The following is a 16,769-nucleotide window of genomic DNA, read 5'->3' on the forward strand; positions in this document are numbered from 1 at the left end:
CCTATTATAGGTCAATTTTTTTTTAGTACCATAGATAAGTATATATGTCTAATACATAGACTGATATACCGTCTCCGCTCAGAATCGTTTTTCTTATACAGTGATATTATATCATTGAATTCAAATTTAATACTGTCCATTATACAGTGACCCACTTCTAACCTACTGTACAGCAGAGCGACATCCACTTACCCACCTTTTTTTAATTATTGATATCAAATGCCTCGGCTAGCTGGCAGTTGTCCGATAAATGATAAGAGTGATAAGAGTATTATTTTTTCGTGGATCGACGACGCTCGATGATTATCAGATTATTTTATCTAGATTAAAGACTATCGTCCCATTGAAGTATTGAACAAAAAATAACTTAATAATGATTTGTACACTTAATCGGAATTTTCGTAGTGACTTTCCTAGTTTCGTTGTTATTCGGTTTTCGAACATCGGTTATAAATTACAGTTACAATCAGCAATCGGCATTCGACTTTTATAGTTTTATAATTCATAATTTGATATTGTGATATAGGTACTGATATTAAATTAATCATTCGTATGGAGTTTTGTTATTTAATTTTAATATTTACTATTTATAAATATATTGCACTGAAAGGTGCTTATAATAAATAATTTTTTTTTTTTTTTGGGGGGGGGGGCAAAATGTTAAAAAATGTCACCCCCCCCACAAAAATGACCAAATTACGCTGTATTTCAATATAAAATGAATTCCTATTATTAGATTATAATTCCTATTATCCTATTATTATTTAAAAAAAAAGGTTTTGAGGACCGTGGGTAATAGCATCCGGGTCCCTGTCCCCTGATGGCCTGATATATACAGTTTAGCAATTTATTGTTTGGTATTGATTAAAAAAGAGCGGGTAGTTTATGCATTCTCTTTGGAATTTTACGGCGTGCTACCGCCGTCTGCCCGGGTCCGCGTTATCAGCAGCTACTGATAACGAATGGACAATGCCACAATGGTCATAAATATTCGTAAATTATAATTCAAAGTAACAAATATTTTAATATTTTAATCATTTGAAATTATAATTGTTGTTATGAGTGATTTTTTTACTTAGTGGTCCTCGTTAAACGTTATTGCGATGTCAACGCCGCCGAAACATGGTGTGTTCGGAGTGATAATTATTCGGTGACACACGGTCAAAACAAGTTCTACTCAATAAGTCATTTGTCGGACGAACGTACTCTCATCGGGTGCTGAAGCTCGTTTATAGGTAAGTAGACAACAGCCTAATGCGGTCGACTATGATTTCAATAATAACTATTCATTTTGTTCATTGTTTGAAAATAATTTCACATCGTTGATGTGTTCAATGAAGATTCCGACAACTACCTACCTACATATTTTGTCGAAAGTTGATTGTTATATTATACAGTTCTTAAGTACGAGTGTTTACTTATTTTGAATATGTTGATTTATATGTATGAATGTCAATTTATGGTCCCTAATTAAATCTCAATGCGGGATAGGGATTTGAAATATTTTTTCTCAGCTAGGTATGTGGATGTGTGTTTTTACTACAATTTAGAAAATCTATACTATAAAATGTGTGGTTACAGAACACAATCAACCCCATTTATAATAGGTATGTAAGTAATGTTTTAATGTAGGTCTATTTTGATAACTTTCATTTACCTGACCTAATCTTTTCTGATTAATGTCTTATTAAAAAGACGTAGTACACTTAAATTATTGTTCCATAATCCAATAATGTCATTTTTAAAATAAGCAATAACAAATACAACAAATTGTATCAGTTTACAAAGGTATATCAGAATCTAAATTGATTTTTATATATGTACCCGCGTAAAAAGTATAGGTACCTAACCAATTATTTGGCAAGATAAAGAACACCATCGCTATTAAAATAATCAAAGTATAAGGGACATACGACATTTTCAATATGTATTCAATTATTTAGTTTTGGTACTACTTATTTATTTTATTAGGTAACAATCTTTAGTATACAGTTTTGCTATTTTACGAGCTATTTTATGAACTATTATCAAATTGTGTGATCATATTTTAAAATATAATATTTTGTATGTTACATGTATTTATGATTGTATATGTATTTTAGTTAATTAATTTTTGATTGGATATTAATTAGGTATTATGTTGTCTTTATTAAATGCATAATGTTTTATCTTTAGTAAGCTACATTTTGTTAGTTCAAATTATATTTTTATATCATTTTAAGCAGGATTTTTTATAAATACTAAGTATAACAACATTTCTTTAAAAACAAAGATGTAATATAGGTGTATTCAATATCATATAGGCTATTAATTGAATAATTAACCTAACCTAGGTTAATTTAATTAACCTACAACATATTACTATACACTAACCAGCTACCAATGGTACATAAAATACCAATGGTACATGATATATTGTAATTAGTTTAAACTACCTATGCAGTTTTATAACCTAATAGCTTTTAATAATCTACCTCTAATCAATTTTGTTTAAACACATTTTATAACAATTTTTATTGTTTTCTCAAGATAATGTTAGCATAACATTTGCTGTATTTATTATCCACACACTCATTATGAATAAAGTAACCATTTTTATTTATCATTTCATAGGTAACTGTTCAAATTTCTTAACCATAACCTATCAAACAAAATTACTAAAAAACTGCACTATACCTACCTACCTTTTTTTAAATAATTTTTTTATATAACATACATTTGAATATCATTTGAAGTTAACGATAATTTAACACTATAGTGATTTCTTTAATATCTTAAATGTGTTCCATTTTTACTATACTAAATGCAAATATTGGTTTTGCTATAATATTATATACCTAAGTATGTAATAGATAAAGATGACTAATGTTATGACAAAATTATCTAAGTTTATGTTAAAAATTATTTCACAGTTCCTTAATTTAAACAATTTAACTTCATACCTATATCTGCTAAGTATAATATGCAAATTGCAAATATTATATATTATTTATGATTAAAAACGTTCAATTAAGTTTTATGATTAGTTAGGTAGGTACCTATTATGATAAATTGTGTGGGTATTCAAATATTTTTTTATCTTAAAATCATGTTAATTATATAAAAAGCAAATTAGAGATTCTTTTGTTGTATTTATTAAAAAAAATTTAAAGTAAAGTACCCCTTAACAAACTCTGAAAATGGCACCTAATAAAACGGTATTTAAATTAAATTAGTCAACGTTTCTTAACAGATTTATTTTTCAATTAAATATTTCTAATGATATTTTCTTTTGACTTTATTATGAAATCCTATCACTGTAGATAAAATCTAACAACATTTTAAATTTTGTTTCAATATCATATCAAAATATGAAAATCATTAAGTATCTACTGTAATTTATTAATTAATAATATTCTACTATGTTTTCAATATAAATAAAACAATTTATAATAATTTGAACCTCATCTAGTACTGCATATTATTATCATTTATCATATTAATATATTTACATTATTATTTATTATAAATATATACATGTTTCCATGATTGATTATACAAATTAAATGGTAAGATACACATTATTTCAGAAAACTGACATTTATGAACATATTTCTTTTACATAATTCTAAGTCGTTACAAAACTACTTTTTTGGGAAAAAATTATATTCTACTAATTTCATATTCCAAAGCAGAATTTTATACTAAGTATTTGGATCTATCAAAATCAAATTTCGAACAAAAAAGTAAAACATTTATAAATGATAATGATAAATCATAAAAGATGTTAATAGTTTTTTAAATAAATAGTGTCTTATGATAAATACATCACTTGGTTTACGTATCATATAAATAAAATTCTAAATATTTACTACGTAGTAAATATTTAACAGTAGGTATTCACAGTAAAATATTACTGTGATGATTACTTATTCCAATTAAACTTCTGGTCTATGTACATATATAATATTTAGTGATAACGTACATTTTTTATTTTATGCCTTAAAATATTTCCATTGACACTTTTATTATAATTTATAAGGCTAAAACTTTACTTCCAATAATTCAATAGCTAGTGAAAATTATCTGACTATATTCTGTTCAGCGAGAAACCACGCCGTGCACTGACAAAAACTGGTTCCCCCACGCAACACCCTGCCATTGGGGAACCGGTATTGATAGCATGGTAACGGGGAGGGATACGCAGAATCATCGTGCTCTCGCTGAACAGAGTATAAACCTTGGTATAAACTATTAGATAGTCTTATTTAATTAAATACATATTAATATATTGTTAATCTAGTTGTTTAGTTCAAATTTTAAGTAAAAAATAAATATGTACCTAAGGAAAAATGGTTAGTTTCGTTTTTGTGATGTTTTAATAGGTAATATAGGAATGTTATGATACTTTGAATAGCTTAAATTATTTATAATTATTTTTGTAACTCCGCTTGTATAGCTAGTTTTATGATTAATAGTAATTTTAAGTTGGCTGTATAATTTTATAACTAGGGTTTTTTTTTGTATCGTACTGCAAATATAATAAGTCTCAATAATTAATATAAATAGATTTAATAAGTTACCTATAGCATACTAATAATTAAGCTTGTATACAAATGTTTTGTAATGGTAAATATTTTAATGCATAGTAAATTTAGTTTGCACAAATATCTCGACAAATATTTTAAGAATTAGAAGAATACATGAAAAACCACATTTTTGTGATTAAATATATTTCACCACTGGAGTCAACTGTTTTCATTAATGGATATTTAAATTATATTTGGATGTAATATCATAAGTCATTGTAAATGTATTGCAGATTTGTGTATCAGCCTGTTCAGTCATTACGCTTTGGTTGTTTAGGACTGTTCCAAACTAGTTCTCGACTAGTATTAATATCCAAAGGTTAGTCAAATTTTAAACAATGTTAGTCGATATCGGCTATGCGTCAGAAATTCGTATTGAGCCTCTGACAGCTTGATTATTGCTGTTGACGAAGTGTCCACTGTTGATCATAAATTGGTCATTCTAATTATTGCACTCAATTTCAATACAAATTGTATTACAGATTATTCAACAATCCAAACAACCGTCAAGAATAAGTTAAAGCTACGTTGCCTGTGCTACATTCACAGAACATTCATTTTTGTTTGAGGTAGGACCAAATTAAATTAAATTTAACTGTAGTCTTGTATGTTAATCATTATTTAACAATTAATAATAATCCACTTATATAATATATTAATTGTAATTGTGATAAATACAAATGTATAATGTGTTACCAAATATAGAAACTATAACATTATATACCCAAATAGTTTCATTTTTCTATAGATATGTTTTATAATACAAATTTGTTTATATATAAGTAATGTTAATTTAAATAAATAGTATGTAACTAATTTGCATCATTTATTTAACTCTATTACTTTTGCGTAAGTAATAATAAAAGAAAATCATATCTGAAGAAGGTCGTAAAAGGGACCAAGGCGTTTGAGGAACACAAATTTAAAGTTAATAAGTTTCTTAAACTAATATATATTGTCTGTTTGTTTGTTTCATTGTAAAGATGGACGCAGAGTTTGTGGTCAAGGATACATGTGGTTATGATTCAAATGATGAGGTAAACTCATCTACTAGACGAAGTGTTGAAATGGACTTGGTAGCTTATGATTCGTCTCCTCGTTCAAACGGATCTAATCATAGCATCAACAATGAACAAAGTGTAGATACTTCAAATAATAAAACTAATTGGTATAAATCTGTAGATTCATTTCTGGAAACTGAAAAAAGTAAAGAAAGAGGCAGAAGTCGTGATCATAGCCAAAAAAGTAAACATGATAAAAGTTCAAGTAGACACGGTAGTAGGCGACGTAGCAAACATAAAAAGCACCATAGGTCAAGGTCAAGGAGTAGGTCTAGATCTAGATCAAGATCTAGATCCAGGTCTAGATCTCTCAAACGAAGGAGTAGATATTCTCCAGGTGATCGTGACTCCCAAACAAGTCAGTATAATAGTAGTGATGAAGAACGTCGAAAACGTCGTTCAAGAAGTCTAGAAGGTTCAGATGGGCCAAGAGTTAGAAACATATATTCAGATTCAGCTACTACTAGTACTCGACGTCATTATAATAATACTGTAGATACTAGAAGAAGTCAAGATGGATCACAAGAATACTATCGCGAAGAAGATTTTGATAGATACACATTTAAAAAACAAATTCCAAATAAAACTATTATTGTTCGTGGGTTAGCTCCTCATATATCTGAAATTGATATAAGAAAAGAGATATTGAAATGTGGTCTTACACCTGTTGATATACGTCTGATTAGGAAAAAAGACACTGGGTCATCTCGTGGGTTTGCATTTGTGGAATTTTTTACAAAAGCAGAAGCTGAAACACTTATGGAAAGTAAACAGGGTGAAATGATGCTGAGAGATAACTTCAGAGCAATCATGCAGTACACTATTTCTACAATCGACCCTGAAAAAATGTTATCTGATTGGTGGTGTAAATGCAATGCTCACAACTTTAAGCGCAGGGAAAGCTGTTTTGTATGTGGAGCCTCAAGAGAAGTGGGAGAAATATTTGATCACACCAAAGAAGTCAGTTCTTATCCTACGCATACAGTTTTACTTCGAGGACTAGAATTGTGTACAACTGAAGAAAATGTTCTTAAAGCTATACAGCCACTATCCACACTGCCTATTCGGAGTGTTCGAATCGGTAGAAATCCATTGACAAATGTGTCTAAAGGTCTTTGCTACTTAGAAATGAACAATGTGGTTGATGCTATGTACCTCCATAATGCATTAATAGTGGAAGATCCATTGCTTATTGATGGAAAGGAAGTTCTTGTATCATATTGTAAACTTGGGCCTGTTGGACCAATAGCTACTGCATCAATGGGTAATGCTGCAGTAGAAGCAGCTAAATGGAGCAATCAGAAACCAGAAACTCCGAACTACACTATTGCTGATGTTCCTAGACTTGCAGAATTTAGTGCAAATATTTATGCAAAAACTCCTGTTGAACGAACTTCCTATGTACAATATTACACTAATTTTTACACAGATAAAATTCAAAAAGGAGAGACTATTAATATGCCTTCTGTACCGTCAGTACAACCTATTTCAGCTGTTTATGCACCTGTTGGTACAGTTGTAATATCACAAGCCGTTCCAGCTTTTCCATTACCTATTGCTAATAAAGTCGACCCTTTAAGTCAACCTCCGTCCGGGAAAGGAGATGCCACATACTCTCCACCTGATTTATCTACTTATCAATATGACAAAGGATCTGGTTATTATTATGATCCGCATACAAAGCTCTATTACGATGCAAATTCGCAGTATTATTTTAACAGTTATACAAATAGTTTTCTTTATTGGGATGCTACAAAACAAACCTATTTATCAGCACCTTCAAATGAAAATTCAAATTCTGATGCAACTAACATTAATAATGAACCTAAAAAAGAAGAGGCTCCTGTAGAAGAAAAAAAAGATGACGACAAAGTAAAAGTAGCAAAACGTATTGCCAAGGATATGGAAAAGTGGGCAAAAACATTAAATCAAAAAAAAATTTCTGCTAAACAAAATTTAGTGGCATCCCAAGTTGCAATACAAACTGCAAGAACTCAAGCTGCGGCAGATATTGGGTATTCTGTAATGGGTACTAAGGCAGAACCTAAAAGACAACAATTTCCAGTTGCTTCCACATCTGATGACAATTGTTACACTGATGAAATTATGGAAGAAGCCAATCGAAATGAAGATGAACAACATACTGATTGGGTTAAACTGGCTTGTCTGTTATGCAAACGACAGTTTAGTAGCAAAGAAATATTAATAAAACATCAACAAATGTCTGACTTACATAAACAAAATATTAGAAATTGGTACAACGAGAGAGGGTTGGATCCCGATGATGAATCAAAACGAGTTATTCAATATAGGGATAGAGCAAAAGAAAGAAGGATGAAATATAATGAACCTGATAAACCTTTAAACAATTTAAAAGACAAGTACATGAAGGCTAAAGAAGCTACTGTAGATTATGAACAACCAACTAAACTGGGAATTGGATCAGACAATAAAGGTAACAAATTATTACAGAAAATGGGCTGGCAAGAAGGAATGGGATTAGGTAAAAGTAATCAAGGACGGACAACTATAATAGAAGCTGAAGGTAGACTAGCAAATGCTGGACTAGGTACTAGGGCTGTCGGTGTTGTTCCAGGCCCTCGTGAAACGTACAAAGATTGTGTGAAGAAGATGATGCGTTATAGGTATAATGAATCAGAGTAATTTATCAGGTAAAGAAATTTTTAATTATGTAATGTTTTTCCAACAGGCAATATTTATTTTAATATGTGATTTACCAACCTGATATTTTATTTTCCCTCAAAAATAATAAATATAATATATGACATTATTTTAAGGACTTAGTCCATATATATTAATTTAAAATGCACTTGGAGGCATTACATTTTTAATCATGATTAATACATGCTTAAAATTGTATTATTGCATTTGAAAGACATTAATGTTATTTTAGAAACAAAAATTTGTGTTTATTGTAATGTTTAAAATCTTCAATGCGTAAATAGTTTTAAAATACATTTGCGTTTAAATGTAGTATAATTAATTTTATCCGAATTCGATATAATAATAATAAAACAAAATTATAGTCTTGATACATTTTTTAAATGAACTGTAGAACTATGGTAGTTTTAAAGTAAATTACCTTTTGGTACTTTTCGGTTATTGTGACTACCAACCATAGCACATATAGAATCGATGGCATCACTCGATTCACTATGATGTAAAACTATAGTCTTAGAGAGGTCTTAGAGTAACCTAACTTTACCTTAGAGGTTTTACATATCACGTAGAGCCCGTCAAGAAATTGTCCGAGCGAGTGACCCCACCGGGTCTATACGTGCTATGATTGGTAATCAAGATAATCGAAGAGTACCGTCCTTTTTGTTATAAGTATTTTAATTCCTAACCAAGGATTTTATTTAAACATTTTACAAATTTATTTATAAGCAATGTAATTATATAGTATGTAAATTTAGTACTCAAATTTATTTTTTTAAATTTACTTCAAGAAGTAATTATTATTTAATTTTTTTTTATAAAATGTCCATTTTACATTTCAATCAAAATATGTGTACATTATAATATTGTACCATACACAAATGAGTACAATATATTATATATCATGTACAACATAAAACTCAAATTAACATAATTAGTTAGCATTAAAAATCATATTAGCTATAATATTAATGGATATAATTTTATAATTATACATATTATATTTAAGTCATGGATATGTAGAAAATACGTTATATTCCACAGACCTTTTTAATTTTTTCTGCTACGTAAACTTATTACTTAATTGTTATTATTTATTTGTTAAATACTTATAGACACTTGTATAAATTATGAAATGCATATATTTTATATTATAACTTCTATTATACTAAGTTTTATATCTGTTATTTTGAACAAATGTCACTCGATCAGTTCATATTACTATATATTTTGTACATCCGAGTAGATAAAAACGGTTGAAACAGCTTAAATTTACAAATTTTTCAAACCCTATATATTTTACAACTTGTACATTTCATTTCATTTGTAGTACAAATAATTAGGAATTTTGTTTTTAGAGTATTGACTTCAGACCTGCTAAAGATCTTAATTATACCATTTAATTCTTGACTATTTAAAAAAATAAATGCTTTGAATTATTTTTATTTCTTAATTGTTGTTATTTGTTTGTAAAAAAAAAAAAATGTACACCTAAAATGTATTCATACTATATACTATACTAGTGTATAGTAACTATAGGTACAATACCACAATTCAATATGATTTTAGAGAGCTTGTGATTTTATATAGTTGGTAATTTAGGTAGGTATATAAATATTATGATAATGTGTCTTGTTTAATAGTTTAATACCTAATTCATCTATGTCAGAAAACATCCACTTTTCTGACTTGCTTTGAGTTAAAATTAGTAGGCACACAAAGACATCAAAGCTTACAATGGTCAAATGAGTGGTAGGGAAAAGGATGTCAATTTTACCCAATATAAAAATTTAAGCAGCCTTAACCTTTAACTAACTTACATAAATGTGGCCCTCGAACATATATAGGTATCTATACAAATGTAAATAAATAGATTACAGATGATTAAATATTTATTTTAGTATCATAAATTTACTAATATTTGAAGTGTTTTAGATTGGCTAAATCTTCTAGAAGGGGGGGGGCTTAAATAAATGTCCCCCAAGTCCCCTAATATCTACCATGAAAATTTAGAAATACTATATCTATCAAAATTTAATTTACATAGAAGCTCTTTAGTCAACAATTTTTTTTAAATATAAGGGGTTCAACTTAAATTTCTAATAATAGAATGTTGCAGTCATATAATCTACACTCTGTGTCTCTATGTTACATAACAAATGTTAATTAAAGACCACAAAACTCAAACACTAAAATAGCTTGCAAAAAGTTACAAGCTCTCATTTCAATTAAAATGTTCAAAACCGCTAAATTCTACTAATTGAACTTCTTTCCTTTCGTTCTATCTCCTAAATTCTAACATATGATTAAAAAAGATGCTGATCTAGGAACTTATTTTAGTCTTGACCAATATTTACCTGTCTGGTGGTACTATTGGGTGCTCTCCCATCCTTAATAATTCTGCTGATGTATATTCTTGGTCACCAAAATTACTTATTAGTTGGGGATTGACATAAAATACCTATAGATTGTAATTATTTTAATTAATTACTTAAAAATAACCGAATTTCCCATAAGTAAAGACTTTACCCTACAATTTTAATATTTCCATATAGTTGATGTATTTATTTGCAACTTGTGTGGCATTTGTTTACTTTTGTACAATAATTATTGTTCAATTATTGAATTATGTTAACAACTGCATTACAAATTACAATATAACTAAAAAAAACCTCTATAGGGCCTTAAAAATTGTTTGAAAACAAAATGACATTTATTTTACCAACATAGAATAGAAAACTGTTTTTCTTATATAATAATTAATAAGTAATTGATACCGAATTTGTTTTTGTTGACTCATACCGGGTCAATAAAATATTATGCCTTTGGTCCCGGACATCAGACGCTTAGTGGAAATCACTTGTTCTCACTGTAGAACTGTTTTAATTACAGTCAACTCGCGATATAACGAATTTCAAGGGACCGAGAAAAAAATTCTTTATATCGAAAGTTCGTTACATCGAAATTATATTATACTGCGATATTTTCAAGGGACCGGTAGTTTTATTCGTTATATCAAGATTTTCGTTATATCGATATTCGTTATATCGCGAGTTGACTGTACTACTTTTTACTTGTATGTATATCATTTTATGATTTAAATATAAGATGAAAATAAAAATAATTTAGGTACTTCATATTATATTATTCACAATATTACAATACCTAATAACTAATTGAAACAAAGATAACATGTCGCCACAACCACTGCAGTAACAAGTTCTATTTTAAAATTATACACTAATGTCAATCAATAGTTGAATATATTAATAACATTATTTAGGTTATGAATAATTATAATTTTATATAGGTACCACAATACCACATAGGACTTCAAAACTCTAATTTTCACTATAATTACCTATCAATGATAGAATGAATATTCTATTTATTATTTTTTTTTTTATTTCTTGTGAACGTTTGCATTAAAAAAAAGTTTAGCAGAAATAGATAGGCCCCGGTGTTCCTCTCCCCTAATTCCGAACTTGCCTATTGCAGTGAATGGTGATCATAATGATTGCATGAATGCAATGTGGTCCTTAGAAAAACACTTTATTTGACGATTTTTTGTATCTATATTGTACATGATATAGTTGACAGAAAAAAGGTAAGTGCTCTTTTTAATCTTTTTCAAAACATATTCACTTACAAGTTATAATTAATATACCTATATATATATATATATATACATACGTGTATATAGATACAGGTGTAACAGGAAGACTTGACAAGTGAAATAACTTTAGTTCAAATCATTTTTAAATTTTTTTTTTTATATATTTTATAATTTATTGACTTGTGTGCTACACGTATAATATAATATTTTTTATTTTTATTGTATTTAATATAAAAATGAAAAATTTCAATATACCCATCCAATTTGTAAATCTCGTTTTTTGGAAACTATTATTTGTAAAAACATTTATCTTAGTACATCAAATTTTTTTTTGACTCATTAATTTGAAAAGTAATAACTTTTTAAAAAAATATCTTCATTTTAACAAGTAGGTTCCTATTTAAATATTTAAAAAAAGTTTTTACGACTGGATGAACTTAACTTAACAGAAATAATAAGATTTTAAACAATTAAAAAAAATAAGCTACACGACTTAAATAAATGTTTTACAATCAACATTGTTCTAAAAACCATATTTACAAGTTTTAGTTAGCTATTTACATTTTTTTTAATTTCAGTATTAAAAAATAAAATGTTACATATGTGTAACGCAAGCGTCTGTCAATGATATAAAAAAGAAAAATTGAAAGATGTTGATTAAACAACTACAGTTATTTAATTTATGAGGTCTTCCTGTTACACATTGTATAACAGGTATGTAAAATATTATGTTTTTAGGTGAGCTACCTTGGGTTCAGGTGTCTATCTAATCGTTTTGTGGATCAGAGCAACGACTTTCGTAACTCGCAACAATACAGTTTGCGCGGTTTTTCGACAAACTCATCATACCCAATTTCTACTTATATATATATCACCGAATCGTCTGTGAAAATTCAATGATGAAAATACAAAAACCTGGTCCATATATACCATAGGTAGTACACTAGTACGTCATTTTTTTTTACAACGTTAACGACCCGTCGACCGTCGTGTGAACCGCTACGGGACACGGCGCGCGCGGAATATCGAATTTTTGATCGCGGGGTGGGTGGAGGGGACGCGTGAAGAACAACCAGCACCCCGTGTCCGGACAATCAATCAAAACGAAAAACGAGTAGAGGGAAAAAAAATATATCCGAAATAATGCACGTTTTGTTGTCCGACGACGCCGCCGCAGCCTTTTTTCGTCGCAGCTCCGTCCATCCATCATCGTAGTTTATGTGGCGTAGTAATGCGTATCATTACATATCGTATTATACGACGCGCACACATATAAGACCGGTCGCCGCCGATTCGTACTCGGCCGACCGTTGTCACCGGACGCGTCCGCCGAGAAAAACTTCTTCGACCCCTTCGCGCCCCGTCGCTTATTTATACATTCCTCCGCCGCGCCGTATTATATTATTATTATATTGTGTACAATTCGGACGTTTTTATATCGTCAACCGCCGCTCCGCGGGTAGTCGCACGCTGCAGCGGTGACACCCGTCAGTCTCCTAGTGTCCCATGTATATATAATATATATAGGTATTGTATAATATTATGCCGGTGTCGAGGGGGGGGGGTTGAAACCCTTTTGTCCGAAAGACTAGTTCGACGGGGTTGGTTTTTTTCTCGGTTTTATCGCCGGTCCGCAGCTTGCATATATAGCCGTCTCTCGTCCTCTCTCTCTTCCATCTCGTGTACTCAGTTATGTATGTTATATGCTACATACCTACATCCATTTATACATAACACCTATGCCTTATTATGTACTTAGGCTTGAAAATCGCAACCCTTGCAGCGGGCTACGCGGTTTATAACACTATGGAGACACAGTCTTGCAGTTACTATAGTTACCTATACCTATGACGAGTAGTATTTTGCGTCATTTAGAGGTTTGAATTATATATTCCGTTTCGATTCCGGTTGCTTACTGAATTTCCCGCGAAATACCAAATAATTTAACAACAACTAATCACATAAACAGATAAATTTGCCGGCGGTGAAAAAATTCTCGAGTTATACAATTTTATTGCCTTATTATGTTTTTTATTTTTTATCTTATTCGTTTAAATTTTTACACGTATGATCTCAATATTACCTACAGGCTACCATTTAAAATTATTAACTGTCGCCTGTATAGTTGAGGCCACGTAACACTAATTCACATTTTTGGAGGGCGGCATAATTGGGAATTTTGACAACTCTCGGGAGCCATCAAAATATTCAAAGCAAATATTTTTAACATATTATATTATAATGGAAAAGTAACAAAGTGGCCTAGTGGCGTTAATATAATAATTAATAAAATAATAATTAATTAAAATGGAATAGAAATTTTTAATTATTATGATATGTATAAATAAAAAATTGGGTTAAAATTAGTGGAGAAAATGGCAACTCTTGCTCTCAACTAACTGCTTGAAATTGTGTATGATAATGATTCGTGTACTTCGTATTTTATAGGTATGTAGGTTCTCAATTTTTGATTTACGAAGTTCACTACTTATTAGACATTTTTCGGCAAATGATTTTTGTAAAGTCTCATTATGACGTTAAATATTGAAAACTTTAAAAAAACAGCTACTGTCTGGTGGGGTGGTGGCAAATCAAACAAACTGGCAAGGCTTTTGAGCCTACCTAGTATGTACTTTATTTTCGGTTTTTACTTATTTTTCATTGTCTGCTGGCCAGATAAAATTTGTCCGAGGGCCGTATCCGGCATGCGGGCCGCCATTTTGTGACCACTGGTTTAGGCATAGGAATTAATGACGAATGACTATAATATTTTACCGGTATTATAATATTATATAAACATTTACCAGATATATATATATTATGATAAAATAAGAATACCAATTTCTAGCTCTCCACAGTCCACAGAGTTAAATACATTTCAAAGTTACAAAACGCAATAGGTACCTATATAGAAAATGGCCGTGGGTAGTTTATACAAACTTATCGAAGTACAGTTATTGTATTTATACTTTATAATATAATTATATAATTATAGTAAATAATAATACAAAACGAATCGTGAACGGACTGCAACTAGGAATTATACATTGCTGCGTCAAGCGGGGCTGGCCGGTATAGAGTCTGGCCTGCACCTCGGCCAACAGTTCCGCGGGTAGCGCGGGCCAGTGGGCGGCGGCGACGTCGTCCTCGCCGTCCTTCGACGGTTCCGCCTCGGGCCGTTGTTGTGAGTTGTCATCGTCGCGGAACGGTTCCGACGCAGATGGCTGCCGTTCGGGTTCAGACATGTCGGATGATGAATGATTTTTGTACAATTTTTTTCTTCTCTGCTTTCGTTTTCAGTTTGCTTGTAAAAATATATTTTAGATTCTGAGCGGAGCGAGGAAGCTATTGTTTTTACAATGGTGTTTATTTTTTTTTTTATATCCTGTATACAAAATTTCTTCCAGAAAGAGTGCTTCGATTTCAACATATACCTAGTACCTTATCTTTTAGCAAATTGGATCAAGATGGTACTTTAGAGAGGTCATTTTTCGATTTTCTCAATAGTTATTTAATTCCACGGAAAAAACCACCGAAAAATTACGAAAAAACGCTAACAATGGGATTTTAATTTCTAACGCTTTTTTATCACAATAGAAACGAATAAAAAATCATAATATTTTAATATTAATTCAACTTACACGATAAAATAAATAATAATAATATAAAATATCCAGACTGACAATTGACAAACCGTCTCCGCTCAGAATCGTTTTTCTTATACAATGATATTATATCATTGAATTCAAGTCTAATACTATCTATTATACAATGACCCACTTGTAATCTACTGTACAGGAGAGCGACATCCACTTACCTGCTTTTTTATATTATGTACCTATGTATGTAAGTAATACTTAGGTAGCAATTAATATTATAATAATTGTTGAACGTATTTTTTCGGGCTGTGGCTGTGTTAAAAAATATCAACTAAATAATTGTTAGTAATCGTCTAATTTTTTTTATGAACATTAGCCAATAGGACGTGGCCGAGTGATACTCATACTTTCACAGAATGAGGGACTCCAGGGGAACTTTGACGACGGTCATCTTTTATTATACTTTCGGGCCTTGCATTTTGCAGGATGCCACACTGCGCAGCTGCAGTATAAGGGTGGCTAAAACTTCCAAGAAGGTTTAATAGATCTTTATAAGTTCAAACTAATATTTTAATACCTACTTTAATATTATCTATATTTTGGTAATAAGTTATAACTGCTGAGATATGGTGGCTGTATTTTAATTCTTGATAGTTTTCCGCCCATGTATCCCGAGATGGGCGAACTACTATAGTATTACTTCCGTCTAAGTTGCATCGTTTATTGAGCAATAATATAAGAAGACAATATTATTCAAAATGCAAATATAATATACGTACATACGCCGTGGTGGCTTGAGCTTAATCCATTTACATTACAAAATGAATTTGCAACAATACATTGTGAACTTCATATAATCTGCCTCTCCACGAGTTTCTTCACATACGCTCTTCATCTTCCTTGATGCACAAGATGTCCTCCACCAATTTATAGAACATTCTGTATGTTTCTTCAGCTGCTCGCATAAACCCCTTCGATCATATCAGTGGGAATATTAAGTCAATAACATGTGTTCACAGAGTAGGTAAATCTAACACATCGACTGCAGTCAAATGACGACCAGAGTGTGCGTTTACGTCAGCCCTCATTGCGTCCCTTCTAGAGTGTTCACCAAGTTATATATTATGCTATTTAGGTAGGTACCTAATATGTTTTATTATTCGGGACAATATATATATTAAATTATTATATAAGCAGTGAGGTCGGGTGCGATTTTTGATGTGCTGCTTGCGTAATGCGGTACATT

General features: G+C 30.4%; 1 protein-coding gene across 3 annotated transcripts; it reads left to right on the forward strand.

The window, feature by feature from the left end:
• The first annotated feature begins 947 nt into the window (after positions 1-947).
• Positions 948-8,410, forward strand: LOC100163896 (RNA-binding protein 5). 3 transcript variants are annotated; one of them, XM_008182057.3, is made up of 5 exons: positions 948-1,010; positions 1,080-1,235; positions 4,802-4,887; positions 5,051-5,137; positions 5,552-8,410. In XM_008182057.3, exon 5 carries the CDS (start codon positions 5,552-5,554, stop codon positions 8,291-8,293), a length of 2,742 nt encoding a protein of 913 aa, XP_008180279.1. In that variant the 5' UTR covers positions 948-1,010; positions 1,080-1,235; positions 4,802-4,887; positions 5,051-5,137; the 3' UTR covers positions 8,294-8,410. The 3 variants fall into 3 exon arrangements, with proteins under 3 accessions (XP_008180279.1, XP_029344272.1, XP_008180280.1); XM_029488412.1 differs by lacking the exon at positions 4,802-4,887 and having other exon boundaries at positions 962-1,235; XM_008182058.3 differs by lacking the exons at positions 4,802-4,887; positions 5,051-5,137 and having other exon boundaries at positions 962-1,235.
• Positions 8,411-16,769: the final 8,359 nt, after the last annotated feature.

This window comes from Acyrthosiphon pisum, chromosome A1 (genome assembly GCF_005508785.2).
Source record: "Acyrthosiphon pisum isolate AL4f chromosome A1, pea_aphid_22Mar2018_4r6ur, whole genome shotgun sequence".
Classification (NCBI taxonomy): Eukaryota; Metazoa; Arthropoda; class Insecta; order Hemiptera; family Aphididae; genus Acyrthosiphon; species Acyrthosiphon pisum.